At 43.5% G+C, this 26,357-nt stretch overlaps 1 protein-coding gene and 1 pseudogene across 1 annotated transcript in view; one reads left to right on the top strand and one right to left on the bottom strand.

The window, feature by feature from the left end:
- The window catches only part of LOC126474256 (uncharacterized), a 168,453-nt gene extending 142,627 nt beyond the window's left edge, over positions 1-25,826 (bottom strand). The window contains exons 1-2 of the mRNA XM_050101721.1: positions 25,719-25,826; positions 25,494-25,605 (exon numbers count right to left, since the gene is read on the bottom strand). Coding sequence (XP_049957678.1) covers positions 25,494-25,605; positions 25,719-25,766 — 160 coding nt within the window. The 5' untranslated portion in view covers positions 25,767-25,826. The remainder of the gene's footprint in view (positions 1-25,493; positions 25,606-25,718) is intronic.
- Positions 7,838-7,955, top strand: LOC126476088 (5S ribosomal RNA; annotated as a pseudogene).
- Positions 25,827-26,357: the final 531 nt, after the last annotated feature.

Here is a 26,357-nt window from a genome sequence, read left to right as displayed (position 1 = left end):
AAGGACTGAACCAGAGACTTTGAAGGTCCTGTGACAAGCTTGGGTGCGACTTCTTGGACTTGTGATATAGGGCTGAGAATTGTAGGGTCCCCCTAAATGGGCCAGGTGTGCACTACACATCAAAGGCTCCTACTCAGATGACTGTGTGTGTGTGGAGGAGGTGGGGGGGGAGTGCATACAAGGGTTTTTTAGATTAGGCGACTCTCTATCCAATCCAGATAACGACAGCTATAGGAAATCCAGAAGTACCAGTGAAAGATCGGAAAATTCTAATGGTTAACTACCGAAGCATTCGCTACAAAGTGCCCGAGTTTAAAGCGCTCATGAAAAGCAGTGAAGCTCACGTAATACTAGGTACAGAAAGCTGATTGAAACCTGAAGTTGATAGCAGTGCCGGCCGAAGTGGCCGTGCGGTTAAAGGCGCTGCAGTCTGGAACCGCAAGACCGCTACGGTCGCAGGTTCGAATCCTGCCTCGGGTATGGATGTTTGTGATGTCCTTAGGTTAGTTAGGTTTAACTAGTTCTAAGTTCTAGGGGACTAATGACCTCAGCAGTTGAGTCCCATAGTGCTCAGAGCCATTTGAACCATTTGATAGCAGTGAGAATTCTGGGGAAAATTTAAGTGTATATCGAAAGTATAGGGAAATGGGAAAAGGAGGCGGAGTATTTGTGGCAGTAGACATGAAACTCAAATTCAACGAAACAAAAATTGAAGCTGCGTATGAGATTGTTTGGTCTAGACTTGGTATCAGGGCTGGGCATTAAATGGTAATTGGACCCTTCTGTCACCCAACAGACTCATCTCTTGGTGTAACCGAAAACCTTAGAGAAAACCTCAGTTCATTTGAACATAAGTTCCACAATCATACTGTAATCATCGGTGGAGACTTTAAACATCCAACAATTAAGAAACTTCCTGGCAGATTAAAACTGTGTGCTGGACCGAGGCTCGAACTCGGGACCTTTGCCTTTCGCGGGCAAGTGCTCAAGGTAGGAGACGAGGTACTGCCGGAATTAACGGGTGTGAGGACGGGTCGTGAGTCGTGCTTGGGTAGCTCAGATGGTAGAGCACTTGCCCGCGAAAGGCAGAGTTCCCGAGTTCGAGTCTCGGTCCAGCACACAGTTTTAATCTGCCAGGAAGTTTCATATCAGTGCACACTCCGCTCAAGAGTGAAAATCTCATTCTATCCAACAATTAATTCGGAAAATTACAGTTTTGTTAGTGGTGGGCATCATAAGACATCGTGTGAAACTTTACTAAATGCCTGCTCTGAAAACTACCTAGAGCAGACATTTACCAACCCCACTGTTGACGGAAATATATTGGATCTAATGACAGCAAACAGACCACTCCTCTTTGAAGATGTCCACATAGAAACCGGTATCAGTGACCATGACGCGGTTGCGTCAACAATGATTACCGAAGCACAAAGGACAACTAAAACAAGCAGAAAGATATATATATTCAGTGAATTGGATAAAAGATCAGTAGTGTCATATCTAAATGAGGAACTTGAAATATTCAGAACAGGGCAGGAGCATGTAGTGGAAGTGTGGCTCAAGTTTAAAAGAATAGTTGACCACGCACTGGGTAGAAATGTACCCAGTAGAACAGTTTATAATAGGAGGAAACCTCCGTAGCATACAATCACTGTAAAACTTAAAAAAAGGAATTATAGATAGAGATATGCTGAATGAAACGCATTTTGCTCTCAAGAGAGCAATCCATGATGCCTTCAGCGACTACCGTAGCAGAATATTGTTAAATGATTTCACAAACCCAAAGAAATTCCGGTTGTATGTAAAACCCATTAGTGACACCAATGTTAATAAGCAGTCCCCAGCGAATGAGATAGGAACTGAAACTGAGGGTAGCAAAGCAAAAGCTGAAATGCTTAAACCGTTTTCAAATGTTCCTTCACATAGGAAAACGCAGGAGAATTCCGTCAATTTAATCTTCGTACCACTGAAAAGGTGAATAAAATAAATATTAATATCAATGGTGTTGAGAAACAGCAGAAATCGTTAAAATTGAACAAAGCTCTAGGCTTTGATGGAATTCCTGTCAGATTTTATACTGAATTTGCAACTGAATTAGCCCCTCTTCTAACTAGAATCTATCATAGATCCCTTGAACAAAAAACAATGCCCAGCTCTTGGAAAAAAACAAGGGTAGTGGAAGTGGTCCACTAAGCTACCATCCAATATCCTTGACATCGAGTTGTTGTGGAATCTTAGAATATGTTCTGAGCTCAAACATAATGAGGGGTCTTGAACCTCCTCAATGCCAACTAGCATGGATTTCGAAAACGTCTATCATGTGAAACTCAATTCAGACTTTTCTCACATGACATACTGAAAGCTTTGGATTAAGGCAGTCAGGTAGATGCAGTATTTCTTTATTTCCGAAAAGCATTTGGCTCAGTACCACATCTACTCTTATTGTCAAAAGTACGATCATACGTTGTTTCAAGCGAATTTTGTGAATGAGTTGAGGACTTTTTGGTAGGGAACACGCAGCATATTGTCTTGCATGGAGAGTCATTGTCAGATGTAGAAGTAGCTTCAGGTGTGCCCGAGGGAAGTGTGTTGGGACGATTGCGTTCGTGTGGTATATTAATAACGTTGCAGACAATATTAACAGTTACCTCAAACTTTTTGCAGATGATGCAATTATCTATAATGAAGTACTGTCTGAAAGAAGCTGCTTAAATAGTTAGCCACGTCTTCAAAAGATTTCAAAGTGGCGCAGATATTGGCAGCTTACTTTAAATGTCCAAAAATGTAAAATTTTGCACTTCGCAAAACGAAAAAACATAGCATCCTGTGACTATAATATCGGTGAGTCGCTGTTGGAATCGGCCAACTCATACAAATACTAATGTGTGACACTTTACCGGGTTATGAAATGGAATGGTCGCTATACCGTTCCCAGTGAAATGCTAAGAAAAGGCTTAAAAACAGTATTTATAAAGAAGAGACATTTAAAAATTGTAATAATTTCTCTGTGTAAGTTTCGAGGGCAAAGAAATATATAGAGCACTCGAAACAAAATGATCTAAAGAGACGACAAGATACGCTCTCTTGTTAATTTTTAGTCGTCTTCACTTCTTCTCTTGTCTTGGTTGGGTGTAGACGCATATCTTGCGAGTGCTGGCAAATGTAAGCATATTTGTGCTAATTAAGGAGATAATATATTGATTTAATATTATTGTTCACATTTAGTTTGTAAGAGGTGATCCCGATGTCCGCCTTCCTTGAATTAACCTGCATTCGAGTAATTTACAGTGCAACAATCGCAGCGGCCGATGCAGCCAGCGACGTCATTACGTGGCGATATTAACTTATAAAGATTAGCGGAAGCGAAAAACTCGCCCGCTATTAATATAAGAGACATTTTTCTCCTCAGCCGCCTGACGTTACAGAAAATATGTAGCTTTAAGATTCTTATCTTCAATACAACATCCGAGAGCCAGAGCCATGACTCCGACTACAATGCAATGGTTAACGGAGGTAAGAAAAAATACTCTCGCGCGTGTGTGGGCCGCAGTTGTAATTAATAACTAAAGATTTCTAGTTTTAAAGTGTACTGTCTAGCCGAGAAATTAATATGAAAAGTTTATTCCATTGTTCAACTTATATGCTCTTGTTTTAAGATGCAGTGAGTCTTACTTCATTAACGTAACAAATAATTTCCACTGAAGATTAATATTATTAAAGAAAGAGACAACTGCACAAAAGCATTAATTGTAAATCAAAATTGAATGGAATATTTTAATTAAGGCCCAACACGTAAGTCGGCGACAATCACCATTACCAATCAATTTGTGTAGTAAATAATAAATCAAATTACGACGGCCGACGGACGCAAGACTGCATAGACTCAGTTGTGGGTAGAGCATGCGGTAGACTTCGGTTCATTGGTAGAATACAGGGGAAGTGCAATGAGTCTGCAAAGGATATTGCTTACAAATCACTCGTACGACTGATTCTAGAATATTGCGCAAGTGTCTAGGAGTAACGGGGGATATTGAACGTATACAGAGAAGGGCAGCGTGAATAGCCACAGGTCTGTTTGCTCCGTGGGAGAGTGTCACAGAGGTATTTCAGGAACTGAACCGCAAGCCTCTTGAAGGTAGATGTAAACTATCACTCGAAGGTCTATTAACAAAGTTTCAAGAACCGGCTTTAAATGATGACTCTAGGAATGTACTGCTGTTCCCTAAGTGTCACTCACATAGGGGTCGTGAGGGTAAGCTTAGAATAATCACTGCACGCACAGTGGCATTCAAACGATCATTCTTCCCGCGCTCCATACGTGACGGAACAGGAAGAAGCCCTAATAAATAGTACAATGGGATAAACCTCTGCCATGCAGCTCACGGTGGTTTGCAGAATATGGATGTACAGATCATTATCAGCCCTTTCTGCTATGCCACCTACTGTGACTCATGGACTCCATCGAGCACGCGCGCTCCAATCAACGTGTAGGAGAGACACTTGGTTTGCATTTTAGTTATGTGGACATTCATCCACGACGTTGTATTTGAGTTTTGTTTCTTATATCGATAACAAACAGGTTTTGTGGTACTTGTGCATTGGTCATCCGTAGCACCCCCGGGTCATGGACACGAAACCCAGCGGCCCGGGGTACCGCCCCACTGTGTCAGTATTGGCCCTTGAGCAAAAAATTTGACGACCACTGTTTGATGTTTTTTTGCATGATGTCTTATGGTATTGCAACTGTAATGGCCAACAGTGAACATGTTCGATTTAATGGGTAACGCTGGAAGCTGCCCTACGGCAGCATTAGTGAATAATGCTGTTGTATAAAGGAAAGTAGCTCCACAAAGCAGTAGTAAAACGTAGAGCGACCTACAGACGGTCGACGCTTGGTGCAGCAGCTGTCAGTTGACCTTCACCGCAAGTAAATACATAAATACACTACTGGCCAATAAAATTGCTACACCAAGAAGAAATGCAGGTGATAAACGGATATTCATTGGACAAATATATTATACTAGAACTGCCATGTGGTTACATTTTCACGCAATTTGGGTGCATAGATCCTGAGAAATCAGTACTTAGAACAACCATCTCTGGCCGTAATAACGGCCTTGATACGCCTGGGAATTGAGTCAAACAGAGTTTGGATGGCGTGTACAGGTACAGCTGCCCATGCAGCTTCAAAACGATACCACAGTTCATCGAGAGTAGTGACTGGCGTATTGTGACGAGCCAGTTGCTCGGCCACCATTGACCAGACGTTTTCAGTTGGTGAGAGATCTGGAGAATGTGCTGACCAGGGCAGCAGTCGAACATTTTCTGTATCCAGAAAGGCCCGTACAGGAGCTGCAACATGCGGTCGTGCATTATCCTGCTGCAATGTAGGGTTTCGCAGGGATCGAGTGAAGGGTATGGTTCAAATGGCTCTGAGCACCATAGGACGTAACTGCTGAGGTCATAAGTCCCCTAGAACTTAGAACTACTTAAACCTAACCAACCTAAGGACACCACACACATCCATGCCCGAGGCAGGATTCTAACCTGCGACCGTAGCGGTCACGCGGTTCCAGACTGTCGCGCCTAGAACCGCTCGGCCACTCCGGCCGGCAATGAAGGGTAGAGCCACGGGTCGTAACACATCTGAAATGTAACGTCCACTTTTCAAAGTGCCGTCAATGCGAACAAAAGGTGACAGAGACATGTAACCAATGGCACCCCATACTATCACGCCGGGTGATAGGCCAGTATGGCGATGACGAATACACGCTTCCAATGTGCGTTCACCGAGATGACGCCAAACACGAATGCGACCATCATGATGCTGTAAACAGAACCTGGATTCATCCGAAAATATGACGTTTTGCCATTCGTGCACAAAGGTTCGTCGTTGAGTACACCATCGCAGGCGCTCCTGTCTGTGGTGCAGCGTCAAGGGTAACCGCAGCTATGGTCTTCGAGCTGATAGTCCATGCTGCTGCAAACGTCGTCGAACTGTTCGTGCAGATGGTTGTTGTGTTGCAAACGTCCCCATCTGTTCTCTCAGGGACCGAGACGTGGTTGCACGATCCGTTACAGCCATGCGGATAAGATGTCTGTCATTTCGACTGCTAGTGATACGAGGCCGTTGGGATGCAGCACGGCGTTCCGTATTACCCTCCTGAACCCAACGATCCCATATTCTGCTAACGGTCATTGGATCTCGACCAACGCGAGCAGCAATGTCGCGATACGATAAACCGCAATCGCGATAGGCTATAATCCGACCTTTATCAAAGTCGGAAACGTGATGGTACGCATTTCTCCTCCTTACACGAGGCATCACAACAACGTTTCACCAGGCAACGCCAGTCAACTGCTGTTTGTGTATGAGAAATCGGTTGGAAACTTTCCTCATGTCAGCACGTTGTAGGTGTCACCACCGGCGCCAGCCTTGTGTGAATGCTCTGAAAAACTAATCATTTGCATATCACAGCATCTTCTTCCTGTCGGTTAAATTTCGCGCCTGTAGGTGTATCAATTTTAATGGCCAGTAGTGTACATAAATGTGTGGAAGGACTCCTGTTTTTAAACTAACAAGGTAACATCACTAACTTGACGTCATATTTCAAGGATAAAAAGGCGTGCTTGCAAGATATCAGCCCCAGGAATCGACCCCGTACGAAAATTTCGGCTATAATTCTGATAGTTCGCAGTTATGACCTTCTAAGCGTACAACTTTCGCTTGCCGGGGTTGCTTCTTCCTCGCCCCTCCCCACTGCAACCGCCTAATGCCTGAGCGAAAAGTACTGCGCGGCGGCCTGACAACCAGAGCCTTTCTATTCACAGGCTGTTGAAGACGAGGTAAGAGGAGGGGCAGGTGGAAGCATCTGCCCAACGTGTTTCGAGAGCGTGTTGAGAGCACACGTTATTCTGAGCGAAAAATGGTAATTAGTATGAGCATATAATATATCAGCCTCACGCACTTGCGTCTCCAATGTTATTTTAACACTATTCTCCTGATGATATTCTGCAGCTATATATATATATATATATATATATATATATATATATATATATATATATATACCTTAAAATAAAAATGAATAAATTTAAGCAACTGAAGAATGTTTATGAAATGAAGTCAGTGATTGTCTATTTACAATTTTAGCATACCAGTCACGCTGAGAAATAGCGCATCTTCTGCAAATGCACTTCATTTTAACAGTGCCAGCTTTAATCTTCAAAGAAAATTACACACAACAGCGATGCTGATAATTAAATAGTGCTACGCTACTTCTTATTGACACACTCATTCGTTTTATCCATTTACACTGCATTTGTTCATCGCAAAGCAAAAATGTTGAAAGCAAAGAGATCTCTAGCAACAATTGCATGGTAAAATCGAGCACTTTTGACACAATGAACAAGCATCTTACCAATGTCAAAACGGTATTTCACAAACCTCTTACTCACTTCACTGTACTGTACTTCGCCCTTGAGAATTAAGCAATTTCAGTGATTACTGTTGAACGTGCATGTTTAAAAGCTGTGCTTTCAGAATGTCATATCTGTGTACAGTCAGAATTATGACTCAAATTTTCGGGCGGAATTGATTGCAGAGCTGATATCTTACAAGCGTGCTTTTTTCTCCTTAAAATATGACGTGAAGCTGTTGATTTTACTTGTAGGACCGATTATAGTATTGGTAGTACATCACTGGAAACATAAACAGCCCTTAAACATCTAGCAGTAATCATAGCTACGCAAACTGGAACGACAACATAAAATTAATTGCAGAAAAAAAAACAGATGTCAAGCGAAGTTTCATTAGAAGGATTCGAATGAAATTAAAGGCAACGGCCTTGCCGCAGGGGATACACCGGTTCCCGTGAGATTACCGAAGTTAAGCGCTGTCGGGCGTGGTCGGTACTTGGATGGGTGACCATCCAGGCCACCATGCGCTGTTGCCATTTTTCGGGGTGCACTCAGCCTCGTGATGCCAATTGTGGAGCTACTCGACCGAATAGTAGCGGCTTCGGTCAAGAATACCATCATAACGACCGGGAGAGCAGTGTGCTGACCCCACGCCCATCCTACCCGCATCCTCCACCGAGGATGACACGGCGATCGAATGGTCCCGGTGGGCCACTCGTGGCCTGAAGACGGAGTGCTAAGGAAATTAAACTTATAAATCACTCGTTTACCCATTCTTGAATGTTGTTCGTTGGTCTGAAACTCATACCGGATACAACTAATAGTAGAGATAGAAAGATCCAAAGAAGAGCGACGCATTTGGCCATGGGTTCGTTTAACAAGCGCTATGGGAATTCACATAGAACTCCAGCGGCAGACACTAGTAGCCAGAGGTTTATGATTAAAATTCCAGGGGTTCGCTCGACAGTGACTGACGCAGACTGTTCTGTTCGTCCTGTGGTTAAGTCAGTGCATTATGCGGCTGAGATTATGTTCTGAAATCTGTGTTGTGGTCTTCAATAGACGCTTTGCATTACTGTTGTGATAGATCTGTTATCAAAGCACAAGAAGCTTGTTACAAGTATACGTAGTTTGGTGGGAATAAGTATGATGTATTCTGCACTCTGGGATGATCCTTCTTCACGAACGTATGTGCTTCTTTCTGAACAAAGGGCCTGGGTATGGAAAGGAAAACAGATATTCAGTATCCTGGAACAGAGGTGTAGTGATATCCGACATCTGAATTAAAAACAGTCTTGGTTGCAACGTATTCTTTTATTAACAACGTGTTTCACCTTCGTGGGACATCTTCAGATTATCTTAAAATTTTCCTTTTGCAAAATACCAAAAATCATAAAATGTCTCTGTGCTAACCTTGAGAACGCGTCGAATATGATGAACCCGGAGAGGCCTTTCACTTCTTCGTCATTTTAAAACCATAAAACGACTCTGTGCTAGATAGATTCCATAGTTCTCCTGTGTACCTGCCGGACGCTCTTGTCGTGAAGTTACGGCCGCAGAACTGTGTCTTATGTTTAAATGTGTACAGTTATTTGTGAGAGTGGTCCTACCATCGCACCGTTCTGGCCTGCTGGTACGACATATAAAAGCTCTCTGCGGGTTCGTCCGATTCGAAGCGTGCTTCCGCCTAGCACAAAGTCGTTTTGGAAAAGCAAATGAACTCTGCGGATTCATCTGATCCGACACATGCTTTACGGTTTTTAATAAGCTGTAAAAGGAAAATTTCAACATAATCTGGAGGCGCCCCCCGAAGGCATAACGAGTTGTTAATAAAAGAATAAGTTGCGACCAAGACTGTTTTTAGTTCAAATATTCTGCATACGGCTGCTGTACCAGACGGCCTAATGGCTTGGAAGAAATTTTACATAGTGCGATTCATTGAGGGATATATTGAAAGATTTTCTAAACTGGACTTCCCTCATATTTATGTGTCACACACCTGAGCTGAATTCGTTTGTGATTTGGGGTCAGTCTCAATGTACCTCAGAAACATAATGAGTTATGAGACGTTAATCGGATTAGCATCCCTGATACCAACTCAGCACTCATCTTCTTAGCAACGAAGTGAATCACTCATGCAGACGCTTCTGAGAAACTGTGAACATGCGTGGGCATGTGGTTCTTTATGTGAGAGGTAGTTCTGAATCACGAACACTCGTAAGCGCAGTGTCGTGGAGAGAAGTAAATATTTCGTTGAGCACGAATTGGAATCGAGTTAACTGCTACCTTCAACTAAAACCGTTGCTCGACTAAGGCATTCCTCCAACCACGTACTTGTTCAGGACCACGCGACAGAAGAATAATTCGCACTTGTAATATAACAGTAATATAACACAACCCGAAGTCCTGTGACTCTGGCGCCACTTAAAATAACGTAATTAAGAAATGCGGCTTCACAGACGCTCTGTGACTGTGCATTGGGGGCATTAACAGAAATTCTGATAGAAACTTGGATGAGACACATCATTTTATTTTCAGTATGCATTGAATGAGAAGCAATATTTTTGAGATTTTCGTGTCATACTGGCGCTGTGTGTAACAATATTATGAAAAGGATAGACTGTCTTCAGCTGCCAGAGACAGTTGTCAAGTTTGTTAGTTGCGTTTGCGCGAGTGTGTGTGTGTGTGTGTGTGTGTGTGTGTGTGTGTGTGTGCGCGCGCGCGCGCGCGCGCGCGTGCGTGCGTGCGTGTGTGTGCCTGTTGTATTTTTTTCGACAAAGGCCTTGTTGGCCGAAAGCTCATTTTGAGGCAGCCCTTTTGTTGAGCCTATCTCCGACTCAGCATCTCCGCTGTTTGGTGAGTAGCAATTATTCTTTCCATAATATTGTTACATTCCATCCTGGATTTTCCATTGTTTGGTGCTACGTGTGCATCTTCATGATTAATCCCTAATGACCCCAGAACACTTAGTTAAAAAATGAGGCGAGACGCTCTTCTGCCACATCCTTGTAATTCATGTATACTAATCCATTCTTTTCCACCTTTCCACAAAATTGATTTTATTTTTATTGTGTTAGATAACGATCAGTTTGGCTTTAGGAAAGGCAGAGGCATTAGAGAGCAATTATCACGTAGCGGATGGTGACGGAAGTAAGACTAAAGAAAAATCAAAACACGTTCGTGGGATTTGTCGACCTTGAAAAAGCGTTCAATAAGGTAAAATGATGCAAGATGTTCGAACTTCTGAGAAAAATAGGGGAAGCTATGGGGAGAGACGGGTAATATACAATATGTACAAGAACCAAGAGGGAATAATAAGAGTGGACGACCGACAATAAAATGCTCGGATTAAAAATGATTTAAGGCAGGGATGTAGTCTTTCGTCCTTAATGTTCAATCTGTACATCGAAGAAGCAATGATGGATATAAAAGAAAGGTTCAGGAGTGGAAATAAAATTCCAGGTGAAAGTGATCAATGATCGATTCGCTGATGTAATTGCTATCCTGACTGAAAGTGAAGAAGAATTACATGATCTACTGAATGGAATGAACCGTGCCGGTCGGAGTGGCCGTACGGTTCTAGGCGCTACAGTCTGGAACCGAGCGACCGCTACGGTCGCAAGTTCCAATCCTGCCTCGGGCATGGACGTGTGTGATGTCCTTAGGTTAGTTAGGTTTAATTAGTTCTAAGTTCTAGGCGACTGATGACCTCAAACGATAAGTCGCATAGTGCTCAGAGCTATTTGAATGAACCGTCTAATGAGTACAGAATATGGATTAAAAGTAAATCGGACAAATGCGAAAGTAATGAAAATTAGCAGAAATGAGAACAGCGAGAAACTGAACATCAGGACTGATGGTCACGAAGTAGATGAAGTTAAGGAATTCTGGTACTAGGTAGCAAAATAACCGACGACGGACGGAGCAAGAAGGACATCAAAAATAGACTAGCATTGTCAAACAGGGCATTCCCGGCCAAGAAAAGTCTACTAGCATCAAACACAGGCCTTAATTTGAGGAAGAAATTTCTGAGAACGTACGTTCGGAGCACAGCATTGTACGATAGCGAAACATGGAGTGTGGGAAAACCGGAACAGAAGAGAATCGAAGCTTTTGAGATGTGGTGCCACAGACGAATGTTGACAATTAGGTGGACTGGTAAGGTAAGGAATGAGGAGGTTCTGCGCAGAATCGGAGAGGAACGGAATATGTGGAAAACAATGACAAGGAGAAGGGACAGGATGATAGGACATATGTTAAGACATCAGGGACTGACTTCCATGGTATTAGAGAGAGCTGTAGAGGGCGAAAACAATAGAGGAAGACAGAGATTGGAAAACATCCAGTATGTAACTGAGGATGTAGGTTGCAAGTGCTACTCTGAGGTGAAGAGGTTGGCACAGGAGTGAAATTCGTGGCTGGCCCCATCAAAGAAATCAAAAAAATATAAATGTAAATATAAAATAAAAATATAAAATATAAAATTAAACTTAAAAATTAAAAAAGAGATTGCTTACACTCGGTAGTAAAATATTACAGATGCGCTTGCCATCGATTTGTGGGTAGAGTTGTGTGAATCCTATCCCTCCACTATCCTGAGTGTCATCGACGTAATCCGACCACACACAACCTGGCGTTGGTTGCCAGGTGTTCGGAATTTTATCGAACTGTCGGTATTTCAGCCCGCACTCAGTTTTCGGTTCCGAAGTATGAGTTGTCCGATGTTTTTAGAATTCCATTCATACCACTAATTTATTCATTGATATGCAAAAGCATACTACACCAAAACTCCGCCTGTAATTATTATCTTTCGATGTTGAAAGTCTTACAGTAAAAGTTACTGGTGAATATCCTATCAGGGCTAAAACAGTGGAGGTGCTTAAAATGGTTTGGTTTGATTAATCAAGATTATCGTGCCGTGTTTCGCCATATATCAGTTAGGTGGGAAACTTTACTGCCGACTGTGAAGGGGCTTTTGCGTGATTTCGAAAGCGATCAGAACGTACACTGATCAGCTAAAATATTACGATCGCCTACCTACCAACCGGTATGTCCGCGTTTGTCACGGATAACAGCAGCGACGGGTCGGGCAAGGAAGCAATGAGGCCGTGGTAGGTCGCTGGAGGGAGTTGGCAACACATCTGCACACACACGTCACCTAATTCACCCCCCTCCCCGGAATTTACGGGAACTGAGTGACTTTTGTGTGCAGATGCAATGCTAACTTCCCCTAGCGACCTACCAGGGCCTTACTCCATCCATGTCATGACGGTCGCCGCTGAGCTCTGACGCCACGTTCAGTCACGTCACAGATGTACTCGATCGGGTTCAGGCCTGGAGGATTGAGGGGCCAGCGCACCAATTGGAACTCATTACCAAGTTCCTCGAACCACTCCATCATACTCCTGGCAGTGTGACATAGCGCATTGTCTTGTTAAAAAATACCACTCCCATCGAGAAACATTATCGTCATGAGGGATGTACATGGTCTGGAAGCAGTGTACAATACTCCTTGGCCGACATGGTGCCTCACACGAGCTCCATTTGGGCAAACGAATGGTCCTCAGGGCATAACGGAGCCGCCGCCAGCTTCTCTCTGTCCCACAGTACGAGTGTCAAGGAGCTGTTCGCCTGGAAGACGACGGATTCGCGCCCTCCCATCGGCATGGTGAAAGTTTCGGGACTTGTCAGACGATGCAACGCTCTGCCTCTGAGCCAACGTCTAGCGCCGATGGTCACGTGTCCCTTTCAGTCGTAGTTGCCGATGTCATGATGGTAACATTGGCACATGCATGGGCCGTCGGCTGCAGAGGCCCATAGTTAGGAGCGTTCGGTGCACTGTGTGTTCAGGCACACTTGTAATCTGCCCAGCATTAAAGTGTGGTGTTAGTTGCTCCACATTTCTCCGCCTGTCCTGTGTTACCAGTCTGCCCAGCGTACGATTGGTTGGTTGGTTTTGGGGGAAGAGACCAAACAGCGAGGTCATCGGTCCCATCGGATTAGGGAAGGACAGGGAAGGAAGTCGGCCGTGCCCTTTCAGAGGAATCATCCCGGCATTTGCCTGGAGCGATTTAGGGAAATCACGGAAAACCTAAATCAGGATGGCCGGACGCGGGATTGAACCGTCGTCCTCCCGAATGCGAGTCCAGTGTGCTAACCACTGCGCCACCTAGCTCGGTTACGACGTCCGACATCAGTAATAATGGAGTGTATTGTATTTTATGTTAATCGGGGACCTAGAAACGACGGAGAGGCTCCGTCCCCGCCGCAGCCGCAGTGGTCCACAACCCCACGACGACTACCGCAGTCCACTTCACCCCTCCGCCGCCCCACACTGAACCCAGGGTTATTGTGCGGTTCGGCCCCCGGTGGACCACCCAGGGAACGTCTCACACCAGACGAGTTAACCCCTATGTTTGCGTGGTAGAGTAATGGTGCCGTAAGCGTACGTGGAGAACTTGTTTGCGCAGCAATTGCCGACATAGTGTAACTGTGGAGGAATAAGGGGAACCAGCCTGCATTCGCCGAAGCAGATGGAAAACCGCCTAAAAACCATTCACAGACTGGCCGGTTCACGGGACCTCGACACAAATCCGCCGGCGGATTCGTGCCGGGGACCAGGAGCTCCTCCCCTCCCGGAAAGCCGTGCGTTAGACCGCACGGCCAGCCGGGCGGGCATAATAAGGTATGGCCGCAGAACCTTACGAAGTCTGGACGTGGTTTCGCGTTGGTTTCACCTCTTGTTGAAGACACTCGCCACAGCACTCCTCGAACACCCGACAAGTCGCGCAGTTTCCAAAATGCTTGTGCCGAGCCTCCGAGCCATCACAATCTACCCTCGGTCAAACTAAGATAGATCGCGCGCCTTCCCCATTCAACACACGGACAGCACGCTCACTGATACTACATGGCCGGCCGCTGTGACCGAGCGGTTCTAGGCGCTTCAGTCCGGAACCGCGCTGCTGCTACGGTCGCAGGTTCGAATCCTGCCTCGGGCATGGATGTGTGTGATGTTCTTACGTTAGTTAGGTTTAAGTAGTTTCTAAGTGTAGGGGACTGATGACTTCAGATGTTAAGTCCCATAGTGCTCAGAGCCATTTGAATCATTTGATACTACATGCACCGTGCGTGTGTCTGACTACAAAATCATTCCTCGGCAGGTGACGCTGCTATCGCCTGGGCGGATTTATATAAACGGTAGACCGGTGATCAAATATTCTGGGTGATTACTGTATTTCCGCCATGAGGGTGAGAATGAGTGCAATAAGCTTATTTGGTCTTTCATCGCTGATGAAGAAAGGGGATGCTAGAGTGCTATATTTATTTTGTACATCATTTATTAAAGTTATAACAGAAACCTATTAAATTTCTGGAATCTGAATACATAAATCCTTTTATAATTAAATACTGAATCGCGTAAGAACGATTCTATCTTCGGAGCAAACGCTAACCAAGAAATGTTAAAACTAAATGAGATTGAGAGGAATGAATTCAAGAATGGAGCCTTCGTAGCCTTCCAGAGGGTCGAAGATTATCTTAAAAAGTTTAAGATTTTCAGTTACGTGGATGTAGGAAATTTAACTCCTACATATGAAAAATATATACACGCATCAAAAATGATGCGTGTTGATGAAGACATTGATAAAGAAATTTTATCGGAGATCTGTATACTGAATAAAAATTTGGAACAATTACAAAGTCAGGATTCTGCGTCCTCAAACTCATTTTCATGGAAAACGTTTTTAAACAGAGAAGAAGCGCCTAACATAAAAAATTATCAAAAGGATAATGGCAGTTCCATACAGCAATTCTGTATGGAAAGAGTCTTCAGTCACACAAGTCATTTATGGTCTGACACTAGGCACAAATTGAATATCGATATCATAAAAGCAGAATTATGCATGCGTTACAATTTGAAGTTTGCAACATGCAACTACTTTTACCAAAAAATTAAAGATAATAAAATCTGTTGAAACCTGCAACTAGCTATAATAAATATAATTTTTTATGTTTACGAAGTTTTTTATTGTGTTCAGCCTCAGGCCTTTGCTCAGTAAATCCTTTCGCCAGGCAGTGTTCCGTAATTTCGTCAGTTTAATCTGGCAACCCTAATCCTGGCAGGTATTAAGGAGGACTTCCATGAGCAGCCCTCCCCTTGCTCCAATGTCATCATTTCCGTCATTCTTGCTGACGTCGCGACGACGTCACGATTCCAATCTGATCTGCGATCACAGGAAGAATTTATTTCAACGAATTACTATTCCTTGCAAATGATATTGTCGTTTGTAAAGTATTTTCCTCCACCCACACAATGAAGGAAACTTTAATCGAACCAACTACACAAGTCGTTGCTGTAGTACATGTTTCTATTGTATGAATCGTTAATTGCAATAATACGAAAACAAATATGACGTATTCTGTGTAAAACCATTTAAATGTGACACTAACTGAACTGAACCAACCGGTGTGTATTTTACGTAATATATTCAAAGTAAACCATATTCTGAAAATTTTAACATAATATTCCAAATAATCTGACATGATGTAAACCAAGATTAAAAGTTTCTCTCGTGGTTTCCCTTGGCTTTCCACGAGACTAGTGTGAATAGGGATACATCAGTTAAATTTCATACAAGGTTGCAAGATTCCTAACCTTCTAAAATGAGCACTAGGTGCTAGAGTAGCTAAATCAATTGTGGGAAAGCAGTCGTAGCCAAATATTGTAAACTGTATGTCAAAGCATGTGTCACGCTAAACAGATGTAATTTTTCATTCGGTCGCAGCAATAATGAAGAAAATATACTGTCACCTAATAATTATTTACTCGTCAAGAGAAAACTTTGATAATCACATGTGTATTGTTGAAATATTAATCTATCACGGAACTGAGTTATTGACGTATCTAATAAACTTACAAAATAGATATATGTGTGCCTCATGAAAAAATAAACGTGACTGAAACCTATGACCCTTATCCTATCCTTAAGGTGGACTTCATTCATAGTAATTAATGTCGTATGACCAGAAAACAATTTTTGACATTCAAGGAAAATTGATTGACCTTAAGTGTAAAGGTTGTAGTAACAGAATAGTACCAGAAACCTTAATTCCTTTATGATCTTTGGTTCCTTTTGTGGCTCTGTAATGTCTCATGACAGTAATTAATGTGTTTTGCGTTGGTCAGAGTAACTGTTTATTAGCAGAAGAAGAATTCCACTGCAACTGCACAAAGTGCGACGTGCTATACAAGGTGTCTCACCTAACTCTGCCATCTCAAATATCTCTGGAACAACAATAGATATTCAAAAAATGTTTTCACCAGCATGAACATGCGGCAGGGGTTTAGGAAACCAAATACTATGCGAAATTTTAAAACGTAAGCAACTTGTGTATTTTTAAGTAGACAGCCCCTATTATTTCGTATGCAATCAAAAGCATGAAAAATCACAGATATAATGGCGTTGGTTGCATCGAAATACGTCAATTACATCCAGAGAAATTGCGAAGCGAAGTTGACACTTGAAATAAATGCAGCGCACAGCTAGCGAACGTCCTGACACTCTAGCGTGCACCTAACGCTGCCTGTGTCAGAGGTTCACACAATGGAAAGGTATGCACAATTCACAAAAATAAACAAGTAACTCGTAAAGCGCAAAGTTATGTTTTTCAAATTGTAAATGTATGTTTATTCTAGCGAAATGACAGCTAGAGCTACAAATAGAGATAATACACTTGAATCCACTTTGCTAAACACATTTACTAGTGCCCTGTCGCCCACAGCAACTGTATTGTTGTGCATTACATCCAGCATAGAAAATACACCCACATCTTGACCAAGGAAACTGTGTCACGTCAACATATGCCCGAAGTGCCCTCCGTTTGCATGAATACCCGTTTGCAGACGGGTAACGAGAGACTGTTGCACAGATTCTAAAGTTTCTACAGATATTGCCGCACACGCCGTAGTAATATGATGTTGCATATCCTCTATTGTCGTTTGGAGATCTTGATACAAACTGTCTCTCACTGCGCCCCAGACAAAGAAGTCTAATGGCGTGAAGTCGGGGGACCATGTTGGCCATCGCACAGTACCTCCATGCCCCAACTACCTATTTGCAAATGTCGCATCTAGAACCTCTCTGGCAACTTTTGCATTGTGTGTGGGACATCCATCATGTTGGAACCACATCGATAGACGAGTTTCCAATCCTAGATCCTCGATGAGGAGCACTAGTGTGTGTTGAAGAAATGATGCATATCGCTGTCCATTCAATGTTCCACGGTAAAAATAGGGACCTATAATAAAGTTAGCAATGATACCGCACCAAACATTGACACTTCACTGTCGTTGATGAGCAACTTGGCGAATCCAGTGTGGATTTTGAACGGACCAGCAGTGCATGTTCCGCAGATTCACATTACCATGATTTATAAATGAAGCTTCGTCCGTAAACAACGTATTGCTTAGGAATACTGGATTACCTTCCAACTGCTGAGTGCAAAACGACACAATGCAATGCGGGATTCAAAGTCATTCCCGTACAGTTCTTGGTGCAGTGATATATGGAACGGATGAAACCGGTGCCGATGCAAGATTCTGCACACACTACAGGGTTATTACAAATGATTGAAGCGATTTCACAGCTCTACAATAACTTTATTATTTGAGATATTTTCACAATGCTTTGCACACACATACAAAAACTCAAAAAGTTTTTTTAGGCATTCACAAATGTTCGATATGTGCCCCTTCAGTGATTCGGCAGACATCAAGCCGATAATCAAGTTCCTCCCACACTCGGCGCAGCATGTCCCCATCAATGAGTTCGAAAGCATCGTTGATGCGAGCTCGCAGTTCTGGCACGTTTCTTGGTAGAGGAGCTTAAAACACTGAATCTTTCACATAACCCCACAGAAAGAAATCGCATGGGGTTAATTCGGGAGAGCGTGGAGGCCATGACATGAATTGCTGATCATGATATCCACCACGACCGATCCATCGGTTTCCCAATCTCCTGTTTAAGAAATGCCGAACATCATGATGGAAGTGCGGTGGAGCACCATCCTGTTGAAAGATGAAGTCGGCGCTGTCGGTCTCCAGTTGTGGCACGAGCCAATTTTCCAGCATGTCCAGATACACGTGTCCTGTAACGTTTTTTTCGCAGAAGAAAAAGGGGTCGTAAACTTTAAACCGTGAGATTGCACAAAACACGTTAACTTTTGGTGAATTGCGAATTTGCTGCACGAATGCGTGAGGATTCTCTACAGCACAGATTCGCACATTGTGTCTGTTCACTTCACAATTAAGAAAATATGTTGCTTCATCACTGAAAACAAGTTTCGCACTGAACGCATCCTCTTCCATGAGCTGTTGCAACCGCGCCGAAAATTCAAAGCGTTTCACTTTGTCATCGGGTGTCAGGGCTTGTAGCAATTGTAAACGGTAAGGCTTCTGCTTTAGCCTTTTCCGTAAGATTTTCCAAACCGTCGGCTGTGGTACGTTTAGCTCCCTGCTTGCTTTATTCGTCGACTTCCGCGGGCTACGCGTGAAACTTGCCCGCACGCGTTCAACCGTTTCTTCGCTCACTGCAGGCAGACCCCTTGATTTCCCCTTACAGAGGCATCCAGAAGCTTTAATCTGCGCATACCATAGCCGAATGGAGTTAGCAGTTGGTGGATCTTTGTTGAACTTCGTCCTGAAGTGTCGTTGCACTGTTATGACTGACTGATGTGAGTGCATTTCAAGCACGACATACGCTTTCTCGGCTCCTGTCGCCATTTTGTCTCACTGCGCTCTCGAGCGCTCTGGCGGCAGAAACCTGAAGTGCGGCTTCATCCGAACAAAACTTTATGAGTTTTTCTACGTATCTGTAGTATGTCGTGACCATATGTCAATGAATGGAGCTACAGTGAAATTATGAAATCGCTTCAATCATTTGTAATAGCCCTGTACTGTGGCTTATTCCTGCACCTCGTGCAATTTCTCGTACACCCACCTGAGGATTGTACGCTATAGCAGCCAGAACAGCAATTTCGTTTCCATTGCCAGTCGCTGGCGTTGCACGTCGACGTTTTGTGAGCTTCCTGTTTCCGTGAGTGTGTTGCAGATGTTGCCAATGGTTCGACGTGACGGACACCGCCGATGATGGTAGCGTTCAGCATACAGTGTCACAGCTGCGGTAGCATTTCTGTGACATTCGCCATACATTAAAATTATGTCTACTTTTTCTTCATTACTGAAGGCCAGCATATCAAGTAGATGACGGCAAATGTAACAAGCCACAAGAAAACGGGTTTTAATGTGGCAACGTATGTGAATTACGCTACAGTATGAGAGCAGTTCAACAGACAAGATTAGGAGACACTTGTACACTGAAGGTAGAGCGAGCCGTGGTGCTATTGGTATGTTTACGGCAGGATACAAGCGCCAGAGCAGGCAACCCCTGCTCTGAGCACAGTACTGCATGCAATGTATTACGTCAGAAACTGTGACGCCACATAGTTCAGAACTTATGAGGTTTGGAAACTTGAAACCAAGTGTGTTATCACTAATTGTACCTCTAGTTGTCATTTCGCAACAATAAACACTATGCACAGCACATCCATCATTTTCATACCACATTATTTGACACATTATAAAAGGTGGACCGGTTCAAGTAAGGTACAGCTCAAGAAGGGGCTAACCTATCATCCCTCTTTAGCAGTGCCATCAATGACATATGGGCCAATGATGTGTTGTTATACAATACCACACCATACATTAACACTCCACTGACGTAGTACGTCAACCACATCACGATTACCGGCAGCGTGAGGTGCACGCTTGAGTCTCAGGTCGTGTCGTGCGCTTGCTGTGTGCTTCATTTATTTCAAGCGTCAACTTCGCTTGGCAATGTCTCGGGATGTAATTGACGTATTTCGATGCACCCATCGCCATTGTTTTTTTGATTTTTCGTGCTATTGATTGCATACGAAATAATAGGGGGTGTCCTTTATAAAATGCACGAGTTTGAGTTGAAAGTAGTCTTTGTTCACGTTTTAAAATTTCGCATAGTATTTGGTTTCCTAAGCCCCTGCCGTCCGTTCATGCTGGTGAAAATCATTTTTCAATAAAAGTGGTTCAAATGGCTCTGAGCACTATGGGACTTAACTTCTGAGGTCATCAGTCCCCTAGAACTTAGAACTACTTAAACCTAACTGACCTAAGGACATCACACATATCCATGCCCGAGGCAGGATTCGAACCTGCGACCGTAGCGGTCACGCGGTTCCAGACTGTAGCGCCTAGAACCGCTCGGCCACTCCGGCCGGTATTTTTGAATAGCTACTGTTGTTCCAGAGATATTTGAGGTGGAGAGTTAGGTTCAAATGTGTGTGAAATCTTATGGGACTTAACTGCTACGGTCATCAGTCCCTAAGTTTACATACTACTTAACCTAAATTATCCTAAGGACAAACACACACATCCATGCCCGAGGGAGGACTCGAACCTCCGCCGGGACCAGCAGCACAGTTTATGACTGCAGCGCCCCAGACCGCTCGGCCAGATTTAGGTGCGACAGACACCCTGTATATTTAATTTGTTTGGAGATTTGGAAATAAACCTATCTTTACATTGGATTTTTCTCAATTCTTTAATCAAGATTCAAAGTCCTAATAAGCAAATTAAAGTAACGTTTATTCCAGGAATTGTTGCTGTTCTCCGTCATGTAATATAGGACCTGCAACTTTGGATCGCTGTTTGGGAATTGTTTTCAAATACATGATTCGAATAAAAATATATTTCATATCGTTGCTGACTATTAGCTTGAAACAATATTGTGCCCTGCACAGCGCGCGATACTCTTCCAGCTGTGACTTATCTGCTCTCAATTCCAAAATAAAATAATAGTAAAAAAAAAAAAGATTTTCTCTTGAGAAAAGCATATGAATCAGATTTCCAAATATATAAAAATGTTCTATGTGCGTCACATCTAGCAGACAAACTGTAAGAATAAAGTGATAGCGAAATAATTCATTCTTAGTCTTTGCTTTCGTCTTAAAGCCACATTTCTTAATTACGATATTTTAAACTAAACACATTTTGGTAGCCCCATATGAACGACGAAACCGTAAACACACCACTAGCCAGTTAGATCTGTAACAAGAACTAAATTGCTGAAATATTTGGTACAGTAATAACAAGAATACTGAAACCTTTTTAGTGCTTCAGCATGCCTCATTATATCATTCGTGAGAGAATGACAAACAAAATACCAAATTCATAAATAGGGTATATTTGTCGTGGCGCTGCAGCACGCAGGGAACAACGACCAATAGCTGAGTGTGTGTTTGTTTGCATTTGGACAAACGCAGATGCCCTAACCACGACGAGAATCAGGACCGGTTTAAGACCCAAACTGCACAAGCTGCCAGCCATGGCGGCAAGCCGAGAGGGCTGCCGGAGGTGCCGCAACTGTAAGACTTCTGTACAGGACGTGTCAGAATTAGTAGTGGCCGTTCGGGGCGCCAACCGGAGAGGAGCAACATTCATGTACAGTGCGTACCATAACTGAAAACTGACGTGGATGAAAAGGGGTGAAGGTGAAGGGTGTGAAACGTTAAGTCATTTGTGTGGAAAATGTCCTGAAACCGACCCTAACCACAATAGTCGAACTACGGAGGAAAGGTGCAATATTAAACGACTACAGACAACATCTACATCTACATCTACATGGATACTCTGCAACTCACATTTAAGTGCCTGGCAGAGGGTTCATCGAACCACCTTCACAATTCTCTATTATTCCAATCTGGTATAGCGCGCAGGAAGAATGAACACCTATATCTTTCCGTACGAGCACTGAATTCCCTTATTTTATTTTTGTGATCATTCCTCTCTATGTAAGTCGGTGTAAACAAAATATTTTCGCATTCGGAGGAGAAAGTTGGTGATTGGAATTCCGTCACAACGAAAAACGCCTTTCTTTTAATGATGTCCATCCCAAATCCTATATCATTTCTGTGACACTCTCTCCTATATTTCGCGATAATATAAAACGTGCTGCCTTTCTTTGAACTTTTTCGATGTACTCAGTCAGTCCTATTTGGTAAGGATCCCACACTGCGCAACAGTATTCTAAAAGATGACGGACAAGCGTAGTGTAGGCAGTCTCCTTAGTAGGTCTGTTACATTCTCTAAATGTCCTGCCAATAAAACGCAGTCTTTGGTTAGCCTTCCCCACAGCATTTACTATGTGTTCCTTCCAATTTTTGTTCGTAATTGTAATTCCTAGGTATTTAGTTGAATTTACGACTTTTAGATTAGACTGATTTATCGTGTAATCGAAGTTTAACGAGTTCCTTTTAGCACTCATGTGAATGACCTCACTCTTTTCGTTATTTAGGGTCAACTGCCACTTTTCGCACCATTCAGATATTTTTTCTAAATCGTTTTGTAGTTTGTTTTGATCTTCTGATGACTTTATTAGTCGATAAACGACAGCGTCATCTGCAAACAACCGAAGATGGCTGCTCAGATTGTCTCCCAAATCGTTTATATAGATAAGGAACAGCAAAGGGCCTATAACACTACCTTGGGGAACGCCTGAAATCACTTCTGTTTTACTCGATGACTTTCCGTCAATTACAACGAACTGTGACCTCTCTGACAGGAAATCACAGATCGAGTCACATAACTGAGACGATATTCCATAAGCACGCAATTTCACTACGAGCCGCTTGTGTGGTAGAGTGTCAAAAGCCTTCCGGAAATCCAGAAATACGGAATCGATCTGAAATCCCTTGTCAATAGCACTCAGCACTTCATGTGAATAAAGAGCTAGTTGTGTTTCAGAAGAAAGATGTTTTCTAAACCCAGGTTGGCTGTGTGTCAATAGACCGTTTTCCTCGAGGTAATTCATAATGTTCGAACACAATATATGCTCTAAAATCCTGCTGCATATCGACGTTAACGATGTGCGCTTGTAATTAAGTGGATTACTCCTACTATCTTTCTTGAAGATTGATGTGACCTGTGCAACAATCGAGTCTTTGGGTACGGATCTTTCGTCGAGCGAACGGTTGTATATGATTGTTAAGTGTGGAGCTGATGCATCAGCAGAATTCATAGCAACAATCTGTTTAAAAAAAGTTGGGTGTTACAACTGCACCATCTGTGCACAACTACCGATATATTATGGACATAAAGTAAAGTACTACTAATTATTACATTAACGGCTGTATTCACGATAAAGGAACAAGTGCCAGCCTTAACTTACATGTATCGAACAAAACCAAACGAAAAAACACAATCTAGTATTTTCTTTTTTTCATAGAAAATTCCGCACTGACTGTATGAATGATTTTTATTAAATCTGCGACCGGTTTCGCACCACTTATCGGTGCATCCTCAGGCAATATACGCTATTTATAACATAGTAACGTTGAGCATTGCCCTGTAGCCACTCCCCACCATTCACGTCCAGTATACCGTCATCTGGTGAAAGCGGTAGTTAAAATTTAGAAGTCTTTTTTAAAAATTATTTAAATGATGGGAGCGGCAATGACTGTGCAAGCTGAGCGGAGCCGCGCGGCAGCGGACACGGCCCAAGTCAGATGTTAACAACATCCATGTGTCGTCGACTGTTCTTAGTTAGAAACGTTTAGTCTAACTTTTTTAACGCTGTTTCCCCAGAACAATAAAGCTAAAGATCCTTAAGATTGGTACGTTTAAACAGGCAGTTAAAGTACAGCTCTTAAATAATGCATACTATACAGTAAATAATTACTTAAATGACACAAAATAGGGCTTGGAAAAAGTGTTAGCCTTGGTAAAAAAAAAAACCTCAAATAATAAAAATCTCAATCATTAATCGGTATACTTTTTAAAAGAAGTCACTTGGGCTCTATCAAGGTACGGCATGTTATAGTCCACCCAATAGTGCGGGGAAAAAGCAAAGTGTGATGGCGTCCTTCTAAGAGTTTCGCACAATCACAGTACGTACGTGTAAAGTGCATATGAAACATGGAAAATGTGCAATCTTAATCAGGGTTATGTCATTGCGGCATTGTACATAATACATTAAAATGCATTATTTAACTACTGGAGTGCGGGATCTGCGTCTTAAAATCAAATTCAATGCATTTCAAAGAACATAACCGCATCGTCTTCTTTTTCTGAAACAGTGTATGCCCAAGATCTCTGAAGGAAAAAGCTAATCTCAACTTCTTGAGCTCAAAATCTCCTTTATTAGCAAGGGATGTTGACTCAAAGTTTCGGACAGATAAATGGGAACGCCGAAGGAATGTAATCGAATGGTAGGTGTTGGTTCAAATGGCTCTGAGCACTATGGGACTTAACTAACTAGAACTAATTAAACCTAACTAACTTAAGGACATCACACACATCCATGCCCGAGGCAGGATTCGAACCTGCGACCGTAGCGGTCGCGCGGTTCCAGACTGAAGTGCCTAGAACTGCTCGGCCACATTGGCCAGCTTTGAAATATGCTTGGGTTGCCAGGCTATGTCTTGTTTTTAAAAATTCGGATGGAGTGACTTTTTGTACCGTGATGGAGAAGTAGAAATATTAGACTAAGCATGAAGCTGTCTACCTGCAATATTTAATTTATGAGAAATAGAGGTTGTGCAGACTAAATTAGAAACTGGAACAGCTATTTTCCAGACGCCATATTTAAATGGGCTAGCAAATCCGCTTGCCAGTGGAAAACAATTTCCGAAATTCAGTTTTCGTCTTCTGGAAGAAGTATTATATGTAATTGCAGTGTATGTATGTGATCCAGCTATATTTACAAAATTTTATGTACTCACTATATATGAACAATGAAATACAGACAAAGACTGTAGCGTCTAGTACCGCTCGGCCACCCCGGCCGGCATGGTAAGTGTGTCATGTCGAAAGCGAGGGTGTTCAGCATTAGGAGCAAGTGCAGTGCCTTCAGTCACTAGTGCGGAGATGTGACTAAGTTAAAGTGAAAATAAACCACTTCCATAAGTAATAATAAGCGTGCCTTTCAGTTATGTTTTCGCTGTGGCGTGCCTGTTACTGACGGGCGGAGCAGCTGGGTACTCACCGAGCAGGCCCTCCTTGGCTAGGATCTTGTCCCACTCCTCGTCGGTGTTGATCTCCGCCTGCAGCTGCACGATCGCCCCCTTCTTGCCAGCCATCCTCCTGCCGACGCCCGCCTGCGCAACACAAACATAAGCGAGCCGGTCAGACACGGTTTCCCGCGCGGCCGAAGCATCTGCGAGCAGCCGGCGCGCGGGGCCGCAGCCTCCGCCGCCAAATCGCGCCTAACCGGGTTCTTCTTCTTCTTTTTCTTCTCCTTCTTCCTGAAGAGAGCCATGGCTGCAGGTCGCGCACTCTCGCCGATCGGGTGACACAGCGGAGATGAAGGCACAGTGTCGCAGACACTGTCGATGCGGGCGGGGAGCAGAAGCGCTCATATTTATATACCAGCCGGTGCCAGCCAATTATGACGCAAGAGCAAGTTTATACTAATGGGCGGCTGCGAGGCAAAAAGGGACTAATGACGGAACGGGGCAAGTTGTGACTCGTACCATTGTGTGCGACCGGCGCACGCGAGGCCGCCGCTAATGCCGAGCAGAGTAACGAGCGGCCAGACATGCGAGCGGCGCGCGCGGCCTTATATATATATGTATAACGAGCCCTAGTCTACTCACTCACCGCGGGCTCCCTCGGCGATACCCGAAACGCGCTTGCGCCTCGATTTCTTCGCTTTTTTTACGCCGCCGAGAACGTCACGGATTCGATATGGCGGCACGCGCTGGAGAGAGGGTTGTTACATCGTTTCCCGTGGCAACCGGCCTTCCGCCGGGCGCGAGACACCTCGCAAGTCGCTCCGACCAGACGCGACGATCGCGTTCTTCGATACTTTTCCCTGCCCAGATTTGTACCTGTCGGCGATAACGCCAGC

The sequence above is a fragment of the Schistocerca serialis genome, chromosome 4 (genome assembly GCF_023864345.2).
Source record: "Schistocerca serialis cubense isolate TAMUIC-IGC-003099 chromosome 4, iqSchSeri2.2, whole genome shotgun sequence".
Classification (NCBI taxonomy): Eukaryota; Metazoa; Arthropoda; class Insecta; order Orthoptera; family Acrididae; genus Schistocerca; species Schistocerca serialis.
This window is presented reverse-complemented; position numbering and strand designations above follow the sequence as displayed.